The sequence below is a fragment of the Giraffa tippelskirchi genome, chromosome 2 (genome assembly GCF_054371585.1).
Source record: "Giraffa tippelskirchi isolate mGirTip1 chromosome 2, T2T-mGirTip1v1.2.pri, whole genome shotgun sequence".
NCBI classification, from domain to species: domain Eukaryota; kingdom Metazoa; phylum Chordata; class Mammalia; order Artiodactyla; family Giraffidae; genus Giraffa; species Giraffa tippelskirchi.
Genome location: NC_137276.1, coordinates 16,021,086 through 16,047,079, shown reverse-complemented (window position 1 = coordinate 16,047,079; position 25,994 = coordinate 16,021,086). Strand labels below are relative to the sequence as shown.

General features: G+C 35.6%; 1 protein-coding gene across 7 annotated transcripts in view; it reads left to right on the top strand.

Annotated features, from left to right (window-relative positions):
• Positions 1-25,994, top strand: part of ATRNL1 (attractin like 1) — a 738,261-nt gene that overhangs the window by 52,459 nt on the left and 659,808 nt on the right. For all 7 annotated transcript variants that reach the window (XM_081573518.1, XM_081573521.1, XM_081573515.1 and 4 more), the window contains exons 6-8: positions 12,516-12,690; positions 15,705-15,792; positions 19,017-19,272. In XM_081573518.1, the coding sequence (XP_081429644.1) occupies positions 12,516-12,690; positions 15,705-15,792; positions 19,017-19,272 (519 nt within the window). The remainder of the gene's footprint in view (positions 1-12,515; positions 12,691-15,704; positions 15,793-19,016; positions 19,273-25,994) is intronic.

Here is a 25,994-nt window from a genome sequence, read left to right as displayed (position 1 = left end):
AGGCTTTCCATAAATTATGCCCATCTTTAACACAGGTTATTTCATTAAACAATTAGTTACTCCAACCATATGGAATATCAGTGATTATTGAGTTGCATTTGATTCCCTATTATGATTATGACAGATACAAATTTCTCAGTGATTTTAATTATAGAGGCGTGTATTTTGTTGAGTGGCTATTTTAATAATTCATGGCCTTTCTTCCCTTAAAAAGTGCCTTGAGGTATCTTTTTTTTCCATTTCAGTCTTGAATCTAAAATAATGTCCTTTTCTCTGTAGAGACTAGTAAGTACATCAAGAGTATATTTAAGCTAAGGCCTGAGAAATAGAAGTATAGCTTATATGCAAGGTTTCTTTCTAACTTGTCTTTATCTGCTATTAGTCCCCATCTCATCTCAACAGTCTTAAAAGCAAACGAGAAATATATTTGTAAAATATTCTCGATGAACATCTCTGTCCTTTCTTTGTTCTTTTCTTCCAACTTTAAAATACTTTATTTTCTGGGTATTTTGTAATATATATCTGGTTGAAAATGTTATCTGTTGTTTTTCTGGCACTGTTTATTGGCATTTCACATTTTATTATTCTTGTCAGGAGGGCCTGAAATCATAAAAATTCTTGACTCTTAAATGTCTAAAAGCAAGTGGAAATGGGGGAGCAAATACTGGGTATGTTTACTTTTAAAGCAAAATGATAATATGAAGTTTATATATATATATGTATTAACACATGCACATGTCTACATATACACATATATTTTTAAAATGAGAATAATGCAAAAGTGCTGTATAAATTATAAAATATTATATAGAAATAAGACATTTATATACCATTACTGCTTCTTAGCAATTAATTAATTTATCTCTGATGAATATTTTATGGGTAGTGTTTGATGAAATGGATATTGTGCTTCTTTCAAGACAGATGATGTATAGTCTGGCTTCTTTGAGCCTCAGACCTGATCCCTAATTTTGTATTTGAGGAAGCAGAGCTTCAAGTAGCTGTGTGTCCTCCCCTGCCCCTGCCTCTGATCAACTCCCTCATCAGAGTGGCTCAAGGTTTCTCTCTGACATAACTTCACAAAATCAGAACCACTGGAAGTCTTTGGTTTGACTGTAAGCAACAGAAACAGTTCTGGCTTCCCTGAGCAGAAAAGGCAGTCATTGGGAAGTATGTCAGGGACCTCTGCCTCCTAGGATTCATTCTTGCCTTCTTTTTGGTGATAGAATTCACTGAGTTTGTAGCTCTCAGCACATGGTCTTCAGCTGCATACCATATTCCTCAGCCTTCTTCGCATCTAGCATGGTTATTATACTATGTTAGTTCAGTAGGATAGGAGTAGAAATGCTGTGTGGGAATTTTACATCACTGAGATCTTTTACAATGGCTGGTAAATGGCAGTAACTGTGGTAACTAGTAGCACTTGCCTATTTGCCTGTAGAATTTGTTTTACGAGAGAAGAATTAACTTTTAGCTTATTTAATCAACTTACTTTTGGTTGTCTTAACCTGTACTCTGACTAACACAAAAGGATATTGGGTAGCTCACAAAGGAGATGGGAAGGCTGTAAAAACCTTGGTTGGAAAGGGGTGGGTGTAACAGAAGGCTAGTGGGTTGGTTCCCACTAGATGTAGCCACAGAAAAGTTTGATTAGGATATTCCTGTCGCTGCCACTGGACCCTGGGGTACCCCCCCTGGTGTCCTTACTGTGGATACTGCATGCTACAGGCTTGGGTAGAGGAGTTCTAAACGCTTTCCACATCTTTGTATCACTTACGAAGATTTGAAAGCCTGCTTAGTAATATCTACTTGACTAAATTTAGGTCTTACCCCTACCTTCTGATTTGTGTGGAAATGGATTTTGTTTCTGAACAAAATTCACAAGGAGATTTTCCTAAACGAGGAAGGGGGTTCAGATGATTAGAATCTTCTAAATAAAGAAAAAATGCAAATAACATATTTTAAAGTATAGATTGCTGCCATAATTGACGAGGGATGTGTTGGACAGTTCTCTCATGTCTGCGCAGAAAAACGTTGCGATGTGGAATAGATGGTAGTAGTTGACAGGTAGAAAAGATAAACCAGCAGGCTTTGGAGTACAATTCTTAATTTATTACCACAAAACATTCCCTCCCTCAATTCTATGGAGTTGAAAGACAGATTACCAGGTTTTGGATAAAAGATCATTACTTGGACATTGAAAAATCGTCCCCGGTCCTTTCCTATTCCAGAATATCCTGTTCAGTTCTGTCATTTAGGCCTTCTAGTTCTTTATGAGTATTCAGTATTCCTTTTCAGTCCAGTTCAGTCATAGTCCTCAGGTAAGGATTGAAGTTGGATGTTTTCAGCCTTTTAGATTATTGATTAAAAGATAGTATCTTAATGTGTAAGTCAGATAATTTGATAGTTTTCTATAGTGTTTCTGATTCTTTAAAGTTACACTTTGTTTGGATTTATTTCAGTTCCTTGCATGTTCTTTGTTCCTAAATATTTCAAGGCCTTTCTTATTTCTGCACTTCCTCCTTCACACCCTTAACATTCTTGGGTCAGATACTCCCGTTAGATGCTTTCATAGCACTGTATCCTTTAAATTTGTAGCATCTACCACATTTATGTTTGTGTGATTCTTTGATTATCTTTCCTACTGGAATGTAAACTCCATGAAGTTAAGAATAATTATGTTTTGGTCATCTTTATGTCCTCAGCATCTTCTATAGTGCCTGTTGTATAGTAGGCACTCAAATTGTTTTCTTTTTTTCTTAAATGAATGAATTAGAAATGTTTAGTTTGCCTATTTAGTGATATGTAGACATTCAGGTACAGATGTTTTAGAAGACTAGTACTCCAATAAAATAAGGAAATTTACTTGATAAATAAAACATAATTTAAAATATTGAGGTGAACATTTGAATTTGAGCAGTTTGGTCAGTTATTTTCTTTCTGTCCTTTGGTTTTAGATTTTAGTATTTGCCATCGGGTGGCAGTATTGACTACCAAAGCACGCACTCAAGACTCCATGGCGTTTTTCAAGTTGTAAAAACTTGATGATTTTGTTTGTTTTAGAAAAATATGAAATCTTTTATTTCAGATCCATGAATATTTTATCATTATTTTTTTCAGGGTTAGTCATGTAACATATTAGGACATAGTTACTTTAGGATAGTGTGTATCAGTACACAGCATAACTTACATTTTCCTTTAGAAATTTAATAAAGGGAGAAAGAAAAGAGACATTTAAACTACACTAAAATTGACTTTAAGATTTTTTGACCTTAGATTAAGATAGAGTTGTCATCAATTGATATGTGGGAGACTTTAGGAAGAAGATCAGTTTGGATTTGGTATGTTATGTTTGAGATATCTTTTAGACATCTTAGAGGAGATGTTGAAAAGACAATTGGAGTTTAGTGGAGAGAGGTCTGTACTGTTTGGGGCTGACTGGCTTAAAAATATTAAATTGGAAATAGTTGATGATACCGAAAGCCATGAGTTCAGCTGAGATCATGAAGGAAGGGAATACAGAGAGAGAATGGAACAAAGGACTGAGTTGTGGCTTACAACAAAATTCACAGACTATTCTGTGCTAGACAGAGGCTCCTTGCTTATAGAAACTTACCTAATGTGGAAAAACTTACAACCGCTTATTTTATTGCCTCTGGCTTAGACAGGTAAGGTAGACAGATCCTATCCTCAATCCCAGCTAACTCTGTATTGATAATTTTCAACTAATCAGAACCAGTCTGTAAAGCTTTGTTTCAGGCCTTTCACAACACAAAAACAGTAATTGGAGAGCACTGATCTTTGCTAAAAGAAGGACAGTTCCTTTTCATACTGTAATAGCATCATTGACCTAAACTGTGAGAACCACGTATTCTTGGAACAGATCTACTGTAGTGATTACCACTCACACAATTCATTTTTTTATAAAATTCAGATATTGTCAGAACAGCTGTGGACATTTAAACTGCACTAAAATTGATAACTGTCCTTTGGAGATTGGTTTTATGGGCCTTGAAATTGTTTAGAATACTTTGGATACAGAACCCAAATCAGATTTTTCTAACGATGTTAGAAGATAGGAGGATGCTTGCAGCAGTGTTATCTCATTTTGCCTTTTATTGTAGAGAACTTCAAATGCAGTGCACATATTAGATCACAGGACTATTTCTGGAGTGATTACAGTAAGTTACGTGTACCGCTCTTCACATCTCCCTTCTCAGCAAAGTTTTTCCTTTCCTATTAGCAATTCAATTTCTTTTTGGGCAATTGCCTTTCACTCATTGCGAGTAATCTTGATGGGATGATAAATCCAGATAACTATCTAATTTAAGTGTGACTTTTCAGCTTCTTTTAAAAATTCTTTGAATTTCCCTATATTTTTTCAACAAATTCCCATTTTTCCTTAATTTCCCCAAAGCTAGTTTCTGTGGCTTACAACCAAAGAAATCTGATATATGACACTGCTGCTGCTGCTGCTGCTAAGTCACGTCAGTCGTGTCCGACTCTGTGCGACCCCATAGATGGTAGCCCACCAGGCTCCCCCGTCCCTGGGATTCTCCAGGCAAGAACACTGGAGTGGGTTGCCAGTTCCTTCTCCAATGCATGAACGGGAAAAGTGAAAGTGAAGTCGCTCAGTCGTGTCTTGACTCCTAGCGACCCGATGGACTGCAGCCCACCAGGCTCCTCCATCCATGGGATTTTCCAGGCAAGAGTACTGGGGTGGGGCGCCAGTGCCTTCTCCGATACGACACTAGAGATACTATTAGAGGACAATATGTATTTTCTGTTACTAAATTTATTTAAAATACCAAAAGTTCAGCATAGAGTTATTTATAGAATGCAGCTTAACGAATTGTGTTGATATAGTTCAAAGTTAGCAATGTTTATTTAATATTTTCTGTTGAGAAACTACAAAAGGAAAATAAAAAATTTGTTCTTAATGTGTTTCACCTTAGTAGGAAGATAAATATTTTTTTCATGATGTCATAGATTAAATTTGAATTAAATGTATAAGCTAAAACTGTATCAAAAAGAAGTCTAAAACTCTGGAGCATGATTTTTTTCCCCCCAAACTCTTGTTTGACTGGGTTACTTTTCACTTTCTTTTTCCTGCTTTAAATGATATGAAGGAGCTCTACTCACACTAATTTTTTTTTTTTCCTGAGAATCAAAGCATGCTGTTAAAATGCCACTCAGTTGTTAGGAGAGATAAAATTTTACTGCTCGATTTACCATCCTGCATCTTTGTATATAGCACTTACAGTTTTTCTAGTAACATCAGAACTTAGTATATAAATCTGTTTATAAAGTTAGGGGACCTTCCAGGAATTGCTGTTTCACTCAGTTGAAGACTTCAAATTTATATCATTTTTTATTGGAAGAAAAATTCTTTTATAAAATTTGTCTAAAGCAAATAAAATTTTTGTACTGATTTCCATGATCATATCAGAGATAGATTCCCTTAGAAAAACTGTTCCAGTGCAAAAGAGAGAAGGAAGGAAGAATGTAATTCAGTAATTCTGGAATTGCTTTGGAAAAACTTTCAAAACTTTGTAGTATTTTATTCTGGGTTTTGTCCTTTGCAATTATTTCTTAATTGGATTTACCTGTGATTATAGAAATGTTGTAATTTTACTGTTTTCTTTTGGCATGTATATTTATAATACCTAATAATGCTAGCCTTCATTAGCATATTTTACCTGTAGACTTAATTATACTTAGTTTCCTTGTATATTGAAATGAGAGAATAAACTTCATGATAGTAATACATTTACTATTATGACGCTTTCATAGTAGTATTCAATATTAAGTACAGTTTCATTCAATCTTACTTTATTTACACAGGATTCTATGTTCTTTAGGTATAATCTCCATGATTAAAATGAAGTTTAGAAAAGTTAAATAATTTTTCCAAGATTTCATGGCTAATAAGTGGGAAAGCGAGGTTTGACTTCATTTTAATCTTTTGTGATCCTAAGGATATTTTCATTCATCCATTCATTAAGTGAATACTGAAGCCAGTCATGTAGGAGTTGTAGGCCATCTTTAGGATTTTTATTTTTGGTATGATAGGAAATCATTGAAAGATTTTGAGGGAATTGATAAGAGTAGATTTATATTTTTAATCATTCTGGTTGTATTGTGGAGAGTTGAATGTGATAGGTAGAGAAGAAGAATAGAAATAAGAAGACCAGTTTGGAGACTATTTCAGTAATCCGGGTGAGACTGGATGGTGGCTTAGACAAGGATGGTAGTTATGAAGGAAAGGATCTGTGTGTAGAGTCTGGTAGAGGTGATCGAATTTAAAAATGCTTATAATTGGTAAAGTACAGACACCAAGACACCAATCAATCAACAGGATCCTGGAGAAGCCATGCTGTGTCAGGCATTGCCCCTTTAGTTGCCTTTCGTGAAGAGTCTGCATTATTGCCGAGAGGGGCCAGGGGGACTTGGAAGGGGAAGGCCTGGTAACCTGCAGCATCTGCTTAATCAGTGAAGTATTTCCATATTTTAACAGTTGGAAACGCTGTATTCCTACGTACCTAATGAATGTCAGTCCAGGATTTGTTGGATATGGATATGGGAGAAAAAGAGAACTCAATAGCTCTGAACAACTGGGTGAATGGGAGTACTCACTGTTTACTGAGATGGTAAACACAGGTGAAGGAGCAGATTTGGGAGGGAGGCATCAAGATTTTAGGTTTGGACATAATAAGTTTGAGATGATTATGAGGCATCCCAGTGGAAATGTCATGTCAGTTCAATTCAGTTCACTCACTCAGTCGTGTCCGACTCTTTGCGACCCCATGGACACTAGCATTCCAGGCTTCCCTGTCCATCACCAACTCCCAGAGCCTACTCAAACTCATCTCCATTGCATCAGTGATGCCATCCAACCATCTTATCCTCTGTCATCCTCCTCTCCTCCTGCCTTCAATCTTTCCCAGCATTAGGGTTTTTTCCAATGAGTTGGTTCTTTGCATCAGGTGGCCAAAGTATTGGAGTTTCAGCTTCAGCATCAGTCCTTCTAATGAATATTCAGGACTGATTTCCTTTAGGATGGACTGGTTGGATTTCCTTGTAGTTCAAGGGGACTCTCAAGAGTCTTCTTCAACACCCCAGTTCAGTAGCATCAATTCTTCGGTGCTCAGCTTTCTTTATAGTCCAACTCTCAAATCCATACATGACTACTGGATTTAGCTCTGACTAGACCAACCTTTGTTGGTAAAGTAATGTCTCTGCTTTGTAATATGCTGTCTAGGTTGGTCATAGCTTTTCTTCCAAGGAGCAAGCGTCTTGTAATTTCATGGCTGCAGTCAGCATCTGCAGTGATTTTGGAGCTCAAAAATAAAGTCTGTCACTGTTTCCATTGTTCCCCCATATGTTTGCCATGAAGTGATGGGACCATATGCCATGATCTTAGTTTTCTGAATGTTGAGTTTTAAGCCAACATTTTCACCCTCCTCTTTCACTTTCATCAAGAGGCTCTTTAGTTCTTTGCTTTCTGCCATAAGGGTGGTGTCATCTGCGTATCTGAGGTTGTTGATATTTCTCTCGGCAATCTTGATTTCAGCTTGTGCTTCATCCAGCCTGGCATTTCTCATGATGTACTTTGCATATAAGTTAAATAAGCAGGGTGACAATATATGTAGGTAGTTTAATTTTGAGTCTAGAATTCAAGAGAGATTGTTAGGATGGAGATATAAATTTGAGAGGGATCAGAGTATAATTCTACTTTGGGTTGTAGAATAGCCTCAAAAATTTGTCTCTCAGTAGCCTGTCACTAGTGCCAAAAGTTACATCATTAGAAATTCATTTATGCTCTTTGGATTAACCCGTGGAAAGGGTAACATATTAAATATTTATGAAAACACACTGTAACTTGAATTAGTTTAGTACATCTTTTTCAAGAGAGCTGTAATCTGCTTACCTTGAGGAGATTCCCATATTGACTGATGAAAGTTCTACAGGGAGAATTATGCAGAGATATTCCATAAGTGTGCAGATAACAAAGTGGTGGATTTTTCATGGATGTATTTTTATGAAATGGCAGTCTTGGATTGCCTTAAATGATACTTAATGGGTGGTGGAGGCTTTGTGTGTATAATGCATTCTATATATAGTTATTTGTGTTTTAAACCAACATTCAGTACATCAATTTACTCTTTTAATCATTTTAGTTGTAGAGTACAGAAAACTACAAGTTAAGACATCTAATTTTCCTTAAACTTTTAAGTCATATTCATAAATCTTTTATTCTGTATATAAGCTTATTAATTTAGAGTAAAATAGTGACAATCTGTAGTGTTTGGCTGTTGACCATTCCTTCTAATCACTGCTAGAAGTTACAGAAAATATGGTAGTAACAAAGACAGGAAAAAGTTGCTGTTTTGCATAGAAAAGTAGATATTCCAGATTGCAGACAAAATTCTTAAAATCTCTAAAATCTGATTTCTTTTACTAAATAACAGTATTTATCTTAAATAAGTTAAATCAAAAATTTTAGTTATTACCATTCAGTTCAGTTCAGTCGCTCAGTCGTGTCCGACTCTTTGTGACCCCATGAATCACAGCACACCAGACCTCCCTGTCCATTACCAACTCCTGGAGTCTACCCAAACCCATGTCCATCGAGTTGGTGATGCCATCCAACCATTTCATCCTCTGTCGTCCCCTTCTCCTGCCCCCAATCCTTCCCAGCATTAGGGTCTTTTCCAATGAATCAACTCTTTGCATGAAGTGGCTAAAGTATTGGAGTTTCAGCTTCAGCATCAGTCCTTCCAATGAACACCCAGGACTGATCTCCTTTAGGATGGACTGGTTGGATTTTCTTGCAGTCCAAGGGACTCTCAAGAGTTTTCTCCAATACCACACTTCAAAAGCATCAATTCTTCAGCGCTCAGCTTTCTTCACCGTCCAACTCTCACATCCATACATGACTACTAGAAAAACCGTAGCTTTGACTAGACGGACCTTTGTTGGCCGAGTAATGTCTCTCCTTTTAAATATTCTATCTAGGTTGGTCATAACCTTCCTTCCAAGGGGTAAGCGTCTTTTAATTTCATGGCTGCAATCACCATCTGCAGTGATTTTGGAGCCCCCCAAAATAAAATCTGACACTGTTTCCACTGTTCCCCATCCATTTCCCATGAAGTGATGGGACCAGATGCCATGATCTTAGTTTTCTGAACGTTGAGCTTTAAGCCAACTTTTCACTCTCCTCTTTCGCTTTCATCAAGAGGCTCTTTAGTTCTTCTTCACTTTCTGCCATAAGGGTGGTGTCATCTGCATATCTGAGGTTATTGATATTTGTCCCAGCAATCTTGACTCCAGCTTGTGTTTCTTCCAGCCCAGCGTTTCTCATGATGTACTCTGCATATAAGTTAAATAAACAGGGTGACATTAGTTTCCTACAATTGCTGTAACAAATTACCACAAACTTGGTGTCTTAACGGGGGCTTCCCTGATAGCTCGGTTGGTAAAGAATTCAGCTGCAATGCAGGAGACCCCGGTTTGATTCCTGGGTTGGGAAGATCCCCTGGAGAAGGGATTGGCTACCCATTCCAGTATTCTGGCCTGGAGAATTCCATGGACAGTCCATGGAATTGCAAAGAGTTGGACACGACTGAGCGACTTTCACTTCCACTTTGGTGTCTTAACACATACTTATTAATCTCTTAGCATTCTGGAGATGAGAGGTCTGAAATTGGTTTCACTGAGCCAAAATCAAGGTGTTGGCAGGGCCACACTCCTTCTGGAGGCTCTTACGAAAGAATCTGCATCCTTGACTTTTCTAGCAATAGAGTTGCAATGCCTGCTTTCCTTGTTTTTTTCCCCTTCTTCCATCTCCGAAGCATGGAGCACAGCGTCTTGCTTCAGTGGTCCTGTTGATTTCTCCTTCTGTAGTCAAATCTCTCTTAGAAAGGCATGTGTGATTACATGAAGAGTCCACTTGGTTCGTCCAAGATAACTCCCCAGCTCAAGATCCTTAACTTAATTATGTCTACAGAGTCCCTTTTGCCAGATAAGGTAAGAATCATAGGTTCTAGTGATTAGAACCTGCTTTATATTTGGGGCTCATTATTTAGCCTACCAGAAGCTTGCTCTGAACTATTTTATTTTAGTGTGGACTTCATACATGTATTACTGTTTTTAATATCTTAAGAAGTTTACATGCCGTTATTCTCTATTAACCTCTGCCAGGCAAAACTACGTATTATTTGAGTGTTTGCAGCTCTGTGCCTTTAGGCGGTAGACTTGTTTTTAACTTTTTATTTAGAAAAAGTTTCAAATTTATAGAAAAATTGAAAGAACAAGGGTTGTACAAAGAATATACAAATGCCCTTTACCCAGATTAACCTATTACTAACATTTTATGCTTTTTATTATTCCTGACTTAAATCTACATTTTTCTTTTAAAGAAAACAGCATTTAGCATTCAGACCATTAGGTATACTACTTATGTATAATGCCCATATGATCTTATTTCTTTTCAGTTAAATTAGAGGTTGGCAAACTTTTCTATAACAGACCATATAGGAAGTATTTTTGGCTTTGTGAATTGTAAGGTCTCTCTTGAAACTGCTCAACTCTGCTGAGTATGGCAAACTCAGCCTTCAATAATACTTAACTGAGTGAGCATACTATGTTCTTAAAAAACTTCATTTACAAAAACATGTACTGGGTTGGATTTTGCTCATGGACTGTTGTTTGCCAACCTGAGTTAAGTGAGGTCTCAGTGGTTTAGAACTGTAGTGTTAACTTAAAAAAAATCAACATGTTCCTTTAATTTCTTTGGTTACTAAGGTGTAGTTCACTGACTTTTCACTTAGAAATGATAAAATTTTCTGTATCTGATTTAAAAGATTTTTTTGTTGTCAAAGAGGTGATCTACCTAATTTTTGCCTGAAAAATACAGACTCATAGAATGTAAACTTTGAAAAGGACTTTGAAGATGAATGAATGAATGCATGGGTGAGTGAATAAATAAGCAAATAAAAACTGTAAAGGTTAATATTTCTGAAATTAGGATCTGTTTGGATGTTTTAAAATTTTGTGATTCAGTGATGATCTAAAACTTTTTTGATAAGAAATCATTGCTTTCATGATGTGTAAAAATGCTACTTGATTGCAGTGCCAGCATTTGTGTTGACTGTTGAGTTAGGACCAAGTAGTATTCTTATTATAGGCTAAAAAGAATAATAAAATGTACTGATACTTTTGGGATAAGTGGAGGTCAAATGATGTCATGGTCTATTTTGTAAATTAGAAAGGTTTGTAAATGGTAGATGAAAGAAAAGTGCTGTGAGAATTATTTTGTCAAAATAATACAGGTATCTTAAAGTTGTGTAAAAAAGGTGCTATAGCATTAATATCATTCTCAACTGAAGTCTAATGAATTTCTTTGAGCAGAACAACATCGTCCATCATTTTAAGCGAATATTTTATTGATTTTATAAGCTTCTTTATGAACATAATTTATAAACTTATGCTGGTTTTATATTTATAAAATAACTTTGAACATAATATATTTCTATTAGTTTCATTAGAATTAAAATAGTTTATGAGCCCTTAAATTTGATGAAAATAAATATATTTCCGTTAGGAGCATTCCTTCCATAACTCAAGTTTGAGAAACACTGATCAACTCTGGGAGTTGGTAATGCACAGGGAGGCCTGGTGTGATGCGATTCATGGGGTCGCAAAGAGTCAGACACGACTGAGTGACTGAACTGAACTAATCTAGCCTAGTCGGCTACATTTTACAGATGATGAACCAAGACTCATGAGCAACATAGTGAATGTGGATAGCAAAAGACAGTGTTTTCAACTTACAGTATTTAAGTTATCCTGTACTCATTAATAGTTTTTTTTATTATGCATAATAATTTTTTCAGTTTATGGACAATAAGCCTTTCTACCAATGCCAATTTTGGTTGTTCTTAATAAGAATGCTGCTAAGAAAAAATGTAATATTTTTTTGTGTTTCTTTAATACAGTTGTAAACAGAAAGTACTACAATTTACAAATGCTTTAATTTTCACTGTCTTTAAAAAAATTAAATATTTATAATAACCCTTAGGAGATATGTCTGTTTTATAGATGAAGGCTTGATGATGGCAGAGGTAAACAGATTTTCCCAAGGTCACACTTTTAGTGACAAAACTGGGATTTGAATACATTGTTTTCCATTTTCCATTCTAATATTCAAGTAGAATATTAGCAGACTAAAATAAATCTGAAATTTATACTGTTTAAAGAATTCTTTCAAATTATGACATATATTTGAAACATATTCAAGCCTAATTTGAGTATATGATTTTTTTTTCCTCCTGTAAGCATTACATTTGCTGTTAGTTTTTCCTGTAAGTTATATTTCATACTATTTATTATGTACATTATATTTATTAATATGAGCATTGAATTCTTAAATTCTCTTAACCCATATATTCTATTTCTGTAAGTCTAAGGTCTTTGTTTAATGCATTGTATTGTTTTATTTTTCTTTTAAATAGGTCCTGATTGTTCTTTGAATGTTCCTTCCACTGAGTCTTACTGGATTCTGCCAAATGTTAAACCCTTCAGTCCTTCCGTAGGTCGGGCTTCCCATAAAGCTGTTTTACATGGGAAATTTATGTGGGTGATCGGTGGATATACTTTTAACTACAGTTCTTTTCAAATGGTCTTGAAGTAAGTTTTTTCCCCATATTTTTACAATCAGTTTTTTAAGCTGGGTATTTTTGGATAATGAAGACTATCCTAAATGTCTTATTGCTATGCCAATTTATGAATGGTTGTCTTTGTAATAGTATCTGTTTTCCACTTGGGACTGATTTGAGAGTATATAAACTCAGTATGTCCAAAAGTTATTTGTCACTATGCATATATGTTTGTTCTGTGTAGACATATCATTAACTTTGTAGAGTGCTTTTATTAAATTCTGAATAAGAAAGTATTAGCTTTAAATAAGGCCAGGCCAGGCCTGTATTGGCCTTTGTGAATCCTGGTCACCTTTCATTTTTTCAGAATGAAGTATAATTATGCTTCATTACTTATATAAAAATACTTCATTTTTTTCCTCAAATTTTAATTTACCTAAACTTTTACTCTGCATTTACTTTGCAAATGTTTATTGGTAGAGTGGTAGCAGTGTTGTAAGATAGGTTATTGATTTACTGTGGACTCAATGAATATTGTCCTTTGCATGATTGGATGATAAGGAGAGTTGCGTGGATGCCAGCTTTATCTGGCTTTTTTCAGCTGGTGATTGTATTTTATGAACTATTGAGTAACAGAATAAAAGAGGGAATAAGAATAATTTGATTATTAGTGTTGTTTTCAGGGGTCATATTCATAATATGTAATAACTGGTGCAACTTGGGCATTAAGCAGTCGGAAATGACCTTGGACAGTGTACCATATGGTGTATGCCCCAAAAGGGTTGCTGTATTTGGCAGATAAATATACAGGACACCCAGTTAAATTTGAATTTCACATCAACAGTGGATAATTTTTTAGTATGAGTAGGCCTCTTGTCATTTTATTTTATTTTTCAGTTTTGTCTCGAGTGTTGCATGGGTCATACTTATACTAAAAATTTGTGGTTTATTTGAAATTCAGTTTTAACTAGGCATTCTATATCTATAAACCCTAATTTCTGAATATATTAGCCCTATTAATTTGAGGGATTAAAAAATTCTGTATATAAGAGGAGATTGCTTTAAAACTATGATTGAGTATGACCGGAATCAAAGTGTAAAATAAATTCTGGAGAGAGGGAGGAAGAATTTTAAGTAAACATTTAATAAATGAAGGATAACAATATCCTTCAATATCCTGTAGCAATGAAAGATAAAATATAGTAGAAAGAACTGAAAGAGAATTGATAGGATTGTTAAGATATGCAAAGAACTTGAGAAACTGAGATTTAAATGTGGAAAAGAAAAGGAAATTAACTATGATTTATGAAAATGAAAAGTTTGTGAAAATAGAGTGGAATTTTGGATTAAATTGTGGTATTTACAAAATAGAGTTGTGAGGATGGTATAGTTGTCAAGGAAACTTGGAAATCTTAAAAGTTTAACTGTATAAGTTAAATAGCACATTTTAAATTAAGTGATGAATTTTGTTGATATTCTCCTAAACATATATTTTCTATTTGAACCAGATAGTTTATTATTTTTTTTGTCTGAAACCTGTTTCTTTTGGTTACCGTGTTTATTTAGTTTTTAGTAAACTAGAGGTATAAGATTAGAAGTAACTTTGTTGCTGTTTTCACAGGTTAGAGAGTGTTTTTTTCATTATTCTGAATGTGGTTTAGTTGTAGGTAAGGATGTTTAAAAAGTTTTTTAGAAGTGATGGTGTCAGTAATAAGTTAATTTATCTTCTATAGTAGAATTTAATTGAGGTGTACATGTTACATTTAAGACAAATTATCCAGTAAATGATATAAAAGTTTTGTATTAGTGTCTATTAGAGAGTATTTTACAGAATACTTATTCATTGACATTAGTGAAAATTAACTTGTAATCATGGGCATAGCAAATTGTTTTGAACACATTATGTGCTTAGTCCTTGGGATATGGGACATCTCAGGTGGCTCAGTGGTAAAGAATCCACGTGCAATGGTGGGTTTGATCCCTGGGTCAGGGAGATTCCCTAGAGAAGGAAATGGCAACCCACTCCAGTATTCTTGCCTGGGAAATCCCGTGGAGAGAGGAGCCTGATGGGCTATAGCCCATGGGGTTGCAAAAGAGTCAAACATAACTTAGTGACTGAACAATAACAACTTGGGATATATCAGTGGATATAATAAATGTCCTGTCTTTGTGAAGTTAGTGAGCAAAGATAGACAATTAGAAAAAAATGTAATTAACGTGATAAACTGGACTTCCCAAGTGGCTCAGTGGTAAAGAATCCACCTGGCAAGCAGGAAACTCGGGTTTAATCCCTGGGTCAGGACGATCCCCTGGAGAAGGGCATGGCAACTCACTCTGGTATTCTTGCCTGGGAAATCCCATGAACAGAGAAGCCTGGCAGGCTACAGTCCATGGGGTTGCAAAGAGTTGGACATGACTTACCCACTGAACAACAGCAACAAAGTGAATTATGTATATGCACATACATACACAGGTAGATATAGATAGATAGCAAAATAGTTAGCAGGGGTAAGCAAATTAGGAATGCTGAAGAGGAGGGAGTTGTAGGTATAAATGCAGTGGTTAAGGTAGGCTTCATGGGAAAGAAGAGGACTGAGCAGATTTGAAGGAGGTCAGACATTGGTGGTGCAGTTATCTGGAGGCAGAGAAAAGAGCCAGACAAAAGCCTTAAGGTAGATGCTGCTTGGAGATTTCAAGAGGCAACAAAGAGGCCCATATGACTTTAAAAGTGTAGAAGAGCTCACTATTGGTTAGGTTAATCAACTGGTTTAAATGATTAAACTGAACAGAATAATTCTAGTAATAAATAGCCTAGTCAAGTTACTGCATATTACATATTTAGATGATTGAATCCTAATTTAGAGTAGGTATATGTTGAATGAGTCTTTATTAAAAATTTCTAATATGGTATATGAAATTATGAGTTTATTTGTAATTGTTTTTGAATTCAATGAATATTTAAATACAAATAAAGCATATGCAAATTAAAAAACCAAAAATGAATCTTAGTTTATGAAGTTATATTTATTTTCTTCTTGTTTTTAGTTACAATTTAGAAAGCAGTATATGGAATGTAGGAGCTGTATCAAGGGGACCTCTCCAGAGATATGGGCATTCTCTTGCTTTGTATCAGGTATGGATGCTGCTTTAAATTTTAATCATTTCTTTTAAAATTTACCTTAGAGAAAAAAATACTAAATCTCAAATTTATTTCAAATACTTAATGAAAACAAGAGACCAGATGAAGCACAGTAACTTGAAGTGTCATAGATTTTTTTTATACTATTTTAGTAAAAAAATAGATTTCAGTGCTATCCTCCATTGAACATGGGGAGAAAAGAAGATTGAGTTTTTGTCCATGACTTTATACCTTGTCATCAGATCAATCACTTAAAAAATTGTGATAAAATACCCATAACAAAAGTTTACCATTTTGACCATTTTTAGCAGTACAGTCCATCTAGTGGCATTAAGTACATTCAAATTGTTGTATAGTCATTTCCATTATTTCCAGACCTCTTTTCATCTTGCAAAACTGAAACTCTGTACCCATACAGTAACTCCACATTTCCCCCCTTCCCCAGCCCCTGGCAAACCACCCTTCTGCTTTCTGTCTCTGTGAGTTTGACTATTCTAGGTACCTTATTTAAGTGGAATTATACAGTATTTAATGATTAATAAATGACTGGCTTATATAATGACCGGCTTATTTCACTTGGCACAGTGTCCTCAATATTCATCTGTCTTATAGTATGTGTCAGAATTTCCTTCCTTTTTTAAAGGCTGAATAATATTCCACTGTATGTATGTACTACATTTTGTTTATCCATTCATCCTTCAGTATATACTTGGGTTGCTTTCACCTTTCTGGATAGTATCAATAATGCTACTATGAACATGAGTATACAACTATCTATTAAAGTCCCTGATTTCCATTCTTTTGGATAGATAGTCAGAAGAGGAATTCCTAGATTTAATGGTAATTCTATTTTAATTATTTTTTGAAGAGCTGCTATATTGTTTTCCTCCATTGAACATGGGGAGAAAAGAAGATTGAGTTTTTGTCCATGACTTTATACCTCGTCATCAGATCAATAGCTTAAAAAATTTTGATAAAATACACATAACGAAAGTTTACCATTTTAACCATTTTTAACAGTATAGTCCACCTAGTGGCATTAAGTACATTCAAATTGTCGTACAGTCATTTCCATTATTTCCAGACCTCTTTTCATCTTGCAAAACTGAAACTCTGACCACTTTATATTCCTACCCATAGTGCACAAGGATTCCAATTCCTCCATATCCTTGTCAATACTTACTATTTTCTTTTTTTTTTAAATAATAAAATTCCTAATGAGTGTAAAGCACTATCTCATTGTAGTTTTGATTTGTATTTCCCTAATGATTTATGCTCAGATCATGAACTCCTTATTGCTAAATTCAGACTTAAATTGAAGAAAGTAGGGAAAACCACTAGACCATTCAGGTATGACCTAAATCAAATCCCTTATGATTATACAGTGGAAGTGACAAATAGATTTAAGGGGCTAGATCTGATAGAGTGCCTGATGAACTATGGACAGAGGTTTGTGACATTGTACAGGAGACAGGGATCAAGACCATCCCCATGGAAAAGAAATGCAAAAAAGCAAAATGGCTGTCTGAGGAGGCCTTACAAATAGCTGGGAAAAGAAGAGAAGCAAAAAGCAAAGGAGCAAAGGAAAGGTATTCCCATTTGAATGCAGAGTTCCAAAGAATAGCAAGGAGAGATAAGAAAGCCTTCCTCAGTGATCAATGCAAAGAAATAGAGGAAGACAATAGAATGGGAAAGACTCGAGATCTCTTCAAGAAAATTAGAGATACCAAGGGAACATTTCATGCAAAGATGGGCTCGATAAAGAACAGAAATGGTATGGACCTAACAGAAGCAGAAGATACTAAGAAGAGGTGGCAAGAATACACAGAAGAACTGTACAAAAAAGATCTTCATGACCCAGATAATCATGATGGTGTGATCACTCACCTAGAGCCAGACATCCTGGAATGTGAGGTCAAGTGGGCCTTAGAAAGCATCAGTATGAACAAAGCTAGTGGAGGTGATGGAATTCCGGTTGAGCTATTTCAAATCCTGAAAGATGATGCTGTGAAAGTGCTGCACTCAATATGCCAGCAAATCTGGAAAACTCAGCAGTGGCCACAAGACTGAAAAAGGTCAGTTTTCATTCCAATCCCAAAGAAGGGCAATGCCAAAGAATGCTCAAACTACCACACAATTGCACTCACCTCACACGCTAATAAAGTAATGCTCAAAATTCTCCAAGCCAGGCTTCAGCAATAAGTGAATCATGAACTTCCAGATGTTCAAGCTGGTTTTAGAAAAGGCAGAGGAACCAGAGATCAAATTGCCAACATCCGCTGGATCATGAATTGAATTGTTACTTAAGTTTCATTTTTGGATTGTTCACTGCAAGTGTATAGAAATATAAATTGATTTTTTGTACATTGATCTTTTATTCTGTGGTGTTGCTGAAGTCAATAACTAATTCTTTTTTATTTCTTAGGATTCTCTATATACAAATTCCTATCACCTACAAATAAAGTATTTTACTCTTCTTTTCCAATCTGAATGCCTTTATTCAGTTTTTGCATATTTGCTCAGGCTAAAAATCTTGAGTACAGTGTTGAATATAAGTGGCAAAAAGCAGGCATCTTTATTACTGACCTTGGTGAATCATCCAACCTTTTATCGTTAAATACAATATTAGCTTTGTGTTTTTCTTAGGTGCTCTTTATTAGGTTGAAGAAATTCTTTTCTCTTTCTAGGTTATTGAAATAATAATGATTTATATATCATTCATCTCAATCACGTATGATTTAATCACATCTGATTTTTATAATTTATAAGTGCTCTAAAGTATCTGCTCATAGCCATGAGAAGTGGTAATAAAAATGTACTCCACATAATATACACAAATGTGTCTACTTTTCTGGTGAACAATGCTTGATGAAAATGGTGAATGACTTGAGACTAGCACAAAGCAGTACAAATAGATGATAAAATTTAAATGTAACAACTAGGGACTTAACAACTAGGGTGGTTAATTAAGTATATAATTTTTAATTAAAACACCTTAAAGTAACTTTTTGAAAGTGTTGCTTTCCCCTCTTCTTGTAAGTAAAAGAATTAATCATCATTGCTCATGTGTTCCCATTTGACTTTTTACATATAAGAACTATGTCTTATGCATGTTGTGAGCAATTACTAAAATTTAATGTTTAAACATAGTCTTTAATTCATGTATCTTGATAAGAAATAAATATTTTGTGTCTTAACATACATTTTTTAATTTACAGGAAAACATCTTTATGTATGGAGGCAGAATTGAAACAAGTGATGGCAATGTCACAGATGAATTGTGGGTGTTTAACATACACAGTCAGTCGTGGAGTACAAAAACTCCCACTGTGCTTGGACATGGTCAGCAGTATGCTGTGGAGGGACATTCTGCACACATTATGGAGTTGGATAGTAGAGATGTTGTCATGATCATAATATTTGGATATTCTGCAATATATGGTTATACAAGCAGCATTCAGGAATACCATATCTGTGAGTTACTTTGAACATATAGCTATACTCTTTTTTTAATTGGTTGAGAATATTTTTATCTTTAATAGAATATTAATTTGAATTTATCAAAATGTTTAGTTATTTGAAATTAGAATTACAAGCCAAGAATTAGTATTTTTTAATATAAACTTTTAAATTTTGTGTTAGATATTGCCCTATAATATTTATCTTCTTAGCTAAGTATGTGGAAATGTTACATTATAGACACATTTTCTAAGGATTGAGAATGTGTATTTTTAAGTATGAGAAGTTCCAATAGATGGTGCTATTTCTTTGGATTTTACTTATAAATTGAGAGCTAAAATTAACCCAGTTATCTTTACTATGCATTCCATGACTTCAGGATTTTCCATTTTTCAGGGTTTTGTTCCTAATCTTATTGCAGTATCTCTGTGTATGTATTACTCTTCTAAAGTAAGCTTCCCAAGGATCGTCTTTTGGCTTCTATGAAAGATGATATCTGGTGTGTGAAGGTGACTGGGACAATCATATATGACTTTCTCTACTATACTCTTAAATATTCTAATTTATTTTCCTGGTACTTTATTTATTTGAATTCCTTATGACATTTTCAAACAGTTGTAAGCTTTTTTTTTTCTTAATTTGTCTACAAATATGTATATACTTGGAGAAGGAAATGGCAACCCACTTCAGTATTCTTGCCTAGAGAATCCTGTGGACAGAGGAGCCTGGAGGGCTGCTATCCATAGGGTGGCACAGAGTCATATACGACTGAAGCTACTTAGCATGCATGCGTGCATTGAAGAAGGAAATGGCAATCCACTCCAGTATTCTTGCCTGGAGAATCCCAGGGACAGAGGAGCCTGGTGAGCTGCCATATATGGGGTCTCACAGAGTCGGACACGACTGAAGCGACTTAGCAGCAGCAGCAGCATGTATATACTATGGTTGCTATTTAGATTCAAGAACATGCTCCATTTCTAGTTCTGGCCAGAATTATGAACTTGTTTTTGGACCTTTTGTGTATAGTTAACTGTATTCAATTATTTAGAGTCCTGTGCAGTCTCAGTGAGAAGACTCATTTGCAGATCTCTATTAGCAGCAACAGGAGGGAGCTTGTGTGTGCAGGAAAGGACTCCCTCCTGGATACTCCACTGTTTCCCCTGCAGTCCTTTTAAGTGATCTCCTCTTTTTCATCTCAAAGTACAGCTGGGCTAGAATTGGTATATGTATCTTCTTTACTTCTTGCCATTTCCTGATTTTACTCCATCCTCCCTGAAATCACTCAGCTTTGAATCTTATGGCATCAGACTGTCCCAGCACTTCTTCTTGCACGCCTCCGTTTTACTCTGAAATATACTCAAAGGATATTGGTCTTAACTATTATGTAGAAATTTTTTAAAAAGACCAAAAACTTTCAATTAGCATACTCCAAGCAACCACTTAACTCAATTTCTAATAATATAGCAGATAATTCTGAAGTGTCTCTGGCTCTGTGGTTAGTACTATGCATCTTCTCTGAGATTTTTGTAATATGATTTAGAACAAAGGAACCATCTGATTAATTATTACTTGCTTCTAATTATCTTAATTTGAACATTGCCCATTGACTTTTGAAAAATATCTGAGATACTGCAGAATATTTTTTAGTTCTTGGGACTAGTTAAAAGTCTTAGGTACCGTCATTGTTATTTATGAGTTTTAGAGTATCTGTTCTGCCAAAGAGCACCTTCAAATATTGTGTCAACTTTGTAGCTTATTGGAGCTCAGTTTTGGTTCCACTTGGTTCCAGAGATATGCAGTAAGGATTCTCAGCAAAGGATACATCAGATGTTTTTCCTTCTCTTTATAGAATTTATTTCTAACACGAAGATACAGACAGTAAAAAAATAAGCATAATAGGTATACTTATATATGATGGGATTTTTTTTGTTTAGTTGCTAAGTTGTGTCCAACTCTTTTGCGACCGCATGGACTGTAGCCCACCAGGCTCCCTAGTCCATGGAATTTCCCAGACAAGAATACTAGAATGGGTTGCCATTTCCTTCTCCAGGGGATCTTCCTGACCCAGGGATTGAACCGCTTCTTTTACAGCTTCTGCAATCGGCAGGCAGGTTTTTTTTTTTTTTTTTTTTCATCACTGAGCCACCAGAGTAGCCCCGTATGATGTATTACAAGGTAGTAATTTTTAGAGTTTGGATGTAGAGTCTGAGGAAAAATGATGAGTCAAGGATGATTCCAGAGTTTTGGCACGAGCTGCTGGAAAGGTGAAGTTGCCATTAACTGACATGTAGAAGTCTCTGAAGCAGGTTTGAGGTGAAGGTGGTTTGAAGGTCAGGAGTTCAGTTTGGACATGTTTTATGTGAGATATCCATTAGACGTTAAAGTGAAGTCATCAAGTAGGCAGTTGGCTGTTTGGATCTGGAGTTCTAGAGAGAGATCTGGGCTGGAGATGTAAATTTGAGAGCTCTTGGCATTTGAAGGGCATTTAAAGCTATGAGACTGGATCAGATCACTAAGGCAGTGGGTATAGATAGAAAGGAGAAAATGACTGAGGCTTAGGTTGTTCCAGTAATAAGAGGTAAGGGAGAAGAAGGAAATAAGCAAGAAAAAGTACAGTGAACTAGAAGCTAAGTGATGAAAGATTATTAAACAGAAGAGTAATCAACTGTGCCAAATGCTGCTCTGCTGATGGGTCAAGTAGAATAATTACTAAGGCCTGGCCAGTAAATTTAGTACTGTACAGATCTTTGGTGCTCTTGACAAGAGCAGTTTTCATGTAGTGTTGGGATTAAAAGCCTGGCTGCACTGGACTTCACAAAAGTGAAAAGTGAAAGTGAAGTCACTCAGTCGTGTCCGACTCTTAGCGACCCCATGGCTACCCACTCCCATATTCTTGCCTAGAGAATCCCATGGACAGAGGAGCCTGGTGGGCTACAGTCCATAGGGTCACAAAGAGTTGGACACGACTGTGCGACCAACTCTTTCATTTTAACACACTTCTGTGAATAGTCTTTTTATTAGACTCTGTGTGTGTGTGTGTGTGTGTGAACATGCATGACGCTCAGTCTCTTCAGTCATGTCCAACTCGGTGACCCTGTAGACTATTGCCTGCCAGGCTTCTGTGTCCCTGGGATTCTCCAGGCAAGAATACTGGAGTGGGTTGCCATGCCCTCCTCCAGGGGATCTTCCTAACCCAGAGATTGAACCCATGTTTCTTGTGTCTCCTGCATTGCAGATAGGCTCTTTACCACTGAGCCTCTGGGGAAGCCCTGTTAGACTCTTCACAGTTAGTCATTTTGAGCCTGTTGTTGCCTGTCCAGGCGCTGACTGACTGCATCTACTATTCATTCTTAGAGATTCAAATATAACTTTTAACCTAAATGGGACTTGGTGTGTACTGAAGTATTAGGATCCTGGAAGTTGGGAGAAAGAAGTGTTTTGTGAGAGGACTTTACACTGGGTTAACGGAGAAGAATGTCAGAAGAAATACAAACTTTTGAAATAGGGTGGAGCTGGGTCCTTTAGTCCATTTCTGCTACTACTGTTCTTGAATTTTTAAATTTTAATGCGGTTATCTGTGGCATTTTAGTTTCTCTTAATGTTAAAGACTGATATCTTTGCTTAACATTTTTCAAGAGCATTAACTACCCTAACTTTTTAAATAAGCAGCATTCTTAGCTGTCAATTTATTACTTTCTAATTACTGAAAAACAAACATTTGTTGAATATTCTTTTAAGTTTTCTTCGTATAATTATGTCTACACTAATTCAACTTTATTTGGTTATTATGTCATCAAAATAGAAGTAGTCATGTCTTGCTAGCAAAATCACCCCCAAAAGGACATACCTGATAAGAGGATATTTATTTTTTAAAAAATAACAATTTGTTGTATTCTTTCAAGTTTTCCCTTTGTAATAGTTCATGTTCATAATTTTTTTTATTTAAAAACAAGTTTTCTGCTTTCCATTAGTATGAAATCCAGAATTTCTTAAAATGCACTTTTTTTGAAGAAAAAAAGAGGGCTTTATCTCATATACATGTATGCTTATACGGGATATTGTTTTGCCTACTTATATTTTAATTTTTATAAAGCAGAAATAATATTTTATACAGTTTTCTGTGGTGTTATTTTATTCCTTCCCCCACTGTTACCAGGATTAACTCATGTTGTTTTGCATTCCTATAGTTAACTTTTTTGATATATTTCGTTGTCTGACTCTACTGTGATTTGCCTATCCATTCTCCTGTCCATAAGCTTTTGGATTGGGTATCCAGTAAAATTTACCCACAGTAGCAATTTTGAGACATTTTGGTAAAACTACTATATTTTTAAAGATAAAGAAAGAAAATTCCTAGGCTCTTTAGGCAGAAAGGGCAAGAGATTAAATTAACAGCTTGAAATTCATGGCAGCCGTGGAACAAATATTTCAAGAAACTTAAGGAAAGAAAATATGAGCTAAAGATTTTTCAGTTCAGTTCCGTTCAGTTGCTCAGTTGTGTCTGATTCTGCGACCCCATGGGCTGCAGCACTCCCGGCCTCCCTGTCCATCGCCAACTCCCGGAGTTTACTCAAACTCATGTTCATTGAGTCAGTGATGCCATCCAGCCATCTCATCCTCTGTCATTCTCTTCTTCCTTCAATCTTTCCAAGCATCAGGGTCTTTTCCAGTGAGTCAGTTCTTTGTATCAGGTGGCCGAAGTATTGGAGTTTCAGCTTCAGCATCAGTCCTTCCAATGAATATTCAGGACTGATTTCCTTTAGGATGGACTAGTTGGATCTCCTTGCAGTCCAAGGGACTCTCAAGAGTCTTCTTCAACACCACAGTTCAAAAGCATCAATTCTTTGGTGCTCAACTTTCTTTCTAGTTCAACTCTCACATCCATACACAACTACTGGAAAAACCACAGCTTTGACCAGATGGACCTTTGTTGGTAAAGTAATGTCTCTGCTTTTTAATATGCTGTCGATGTTGGTCATAACTTTTCTCTCAAGGAACAAGCGTCTTTTAATTTCATTGCTGCAATCACCATCTGCAGTGATTTTGGAGCCCCCCAAAATAGTCTGTCACTGTTTCCACTGTTTCTCCATCTATTTGCCATGAAGTGATGGGACCAGATGCCATGATCTTAGTTTTTGAATATTCAGTTTTAAAGGTTTTTATATTTTGCCAAATAGTTTTTCATGTGTCAAACCTATAGAAAAAACATTTTGATAATTCAGATAATTCAGTTTGATAACTCAGACTCAGATAATTCTGTACATGTGGGCCATTACCATTTTTATTAAAATAGAATTGTGGATTTTTTTTTGGTAAAGGCCTAGCTAGTAAGTAGTTTAGGCTTGGTAGGCCATAGTCTATATTGTCACCACTCAATTCATCCTAGAGAATAAGCTTCATCTAATAAAGTGGTAATATATTTACGATATTGCAGTTTTTTGTATAGATATTAAATATCAGTAAGAATTATACACATGCATATATAACTTTTACTGATACCTGTATAAATATGTTACATATATGAAAGATATATGTATTTATATAGGTACCATATATATTTATATAGGTATCAGTAAAATTTATATGTGTGTATAGTTTTTACTGATATTTATGAGGAGGTGAATGGGAACACTTCAGATAAAAAACTGATAGAGAACGTTTCATGTATTTAATTTTAGAGCTAGGAATAAAACAAGAGTGGTAGGGATGTCAGTAGATGAATAGTATGCAAATGTTGTTACTATGTTCTAAGTAGAAAGAATGCAACAAAAGTGAGAGGAGAAGAAAGAGAAAGGGGAAAGCAGGAAAAGAACCTGGACTGTTGCGTAGATAATAGGTAGGAATCAACGGATACTGTTTAATTCTTGGTATACTGCATGGGTCAGTTGGACCCAGTTTTAGTTTCTTTTTTGAGCAGACCTAACTGTCTATGGGGAGAAGGGCATGGCAACCCACTCCAGTATTCTTGCCTGGAGAATCCCAGGGAGAAGCCTGGCAGGCTTCAGTCCGTTGGGTCACAAAGAGTCGGACACAACTGAGTGACTTTCGCTTCACTTCACTTCAACTATCTATGATGGGCCTTCTCTTATAGCTCAGTTGGTAAAGAGTCTGTCTGCAATGCAGGAGACCCGGGTTTGATTCCTGGGTTGGGAAGATCCCCTGGAGAAGGAAATGGCAACCCACTCCAGTATTCTTGCCTGGAGGATCCCATGGACAGAGGAACCTGGCAGGCTACAGTCTATGGGGTTGCAAGAGTCAGACACGACTGAGCGACTAAGCATACCCACAGCTATCTATGAAGTTGTTTCATAGATTTCATTCTTTCTTAGAAGGCTTCCAAAGAACAAAGAGAACTTTCACTTATTTTAAAAATATGAAATTAAATATTCTATATGTAATTACCTAGATGGATCTGTTGGACCCTTTTACAAATCTAAGATACATTGTGGGATCTTAGTGTTCTTATTTTTTCTGTGTTTTGAAATATTTTGTTACTTTATTCTAGGAATTCATTGCTCATCAGTTATTCTCAACTGTGCTAAAAAATTAAATTACCAAGAAAATAAGTTGTTTAGAAGGATGATGCTGCAGTGAAATATATTGTCATCTTTCTGTTTTCTTATGGTAGTGCCCAAATTATTTTATCACATTAAAGGAAGCATAAGAGAAGACTGGAAGCATCATCATAGTAGCCTATTTTTGGCTTTTATTGAACACAGTTGAGAATATAGGTTTTT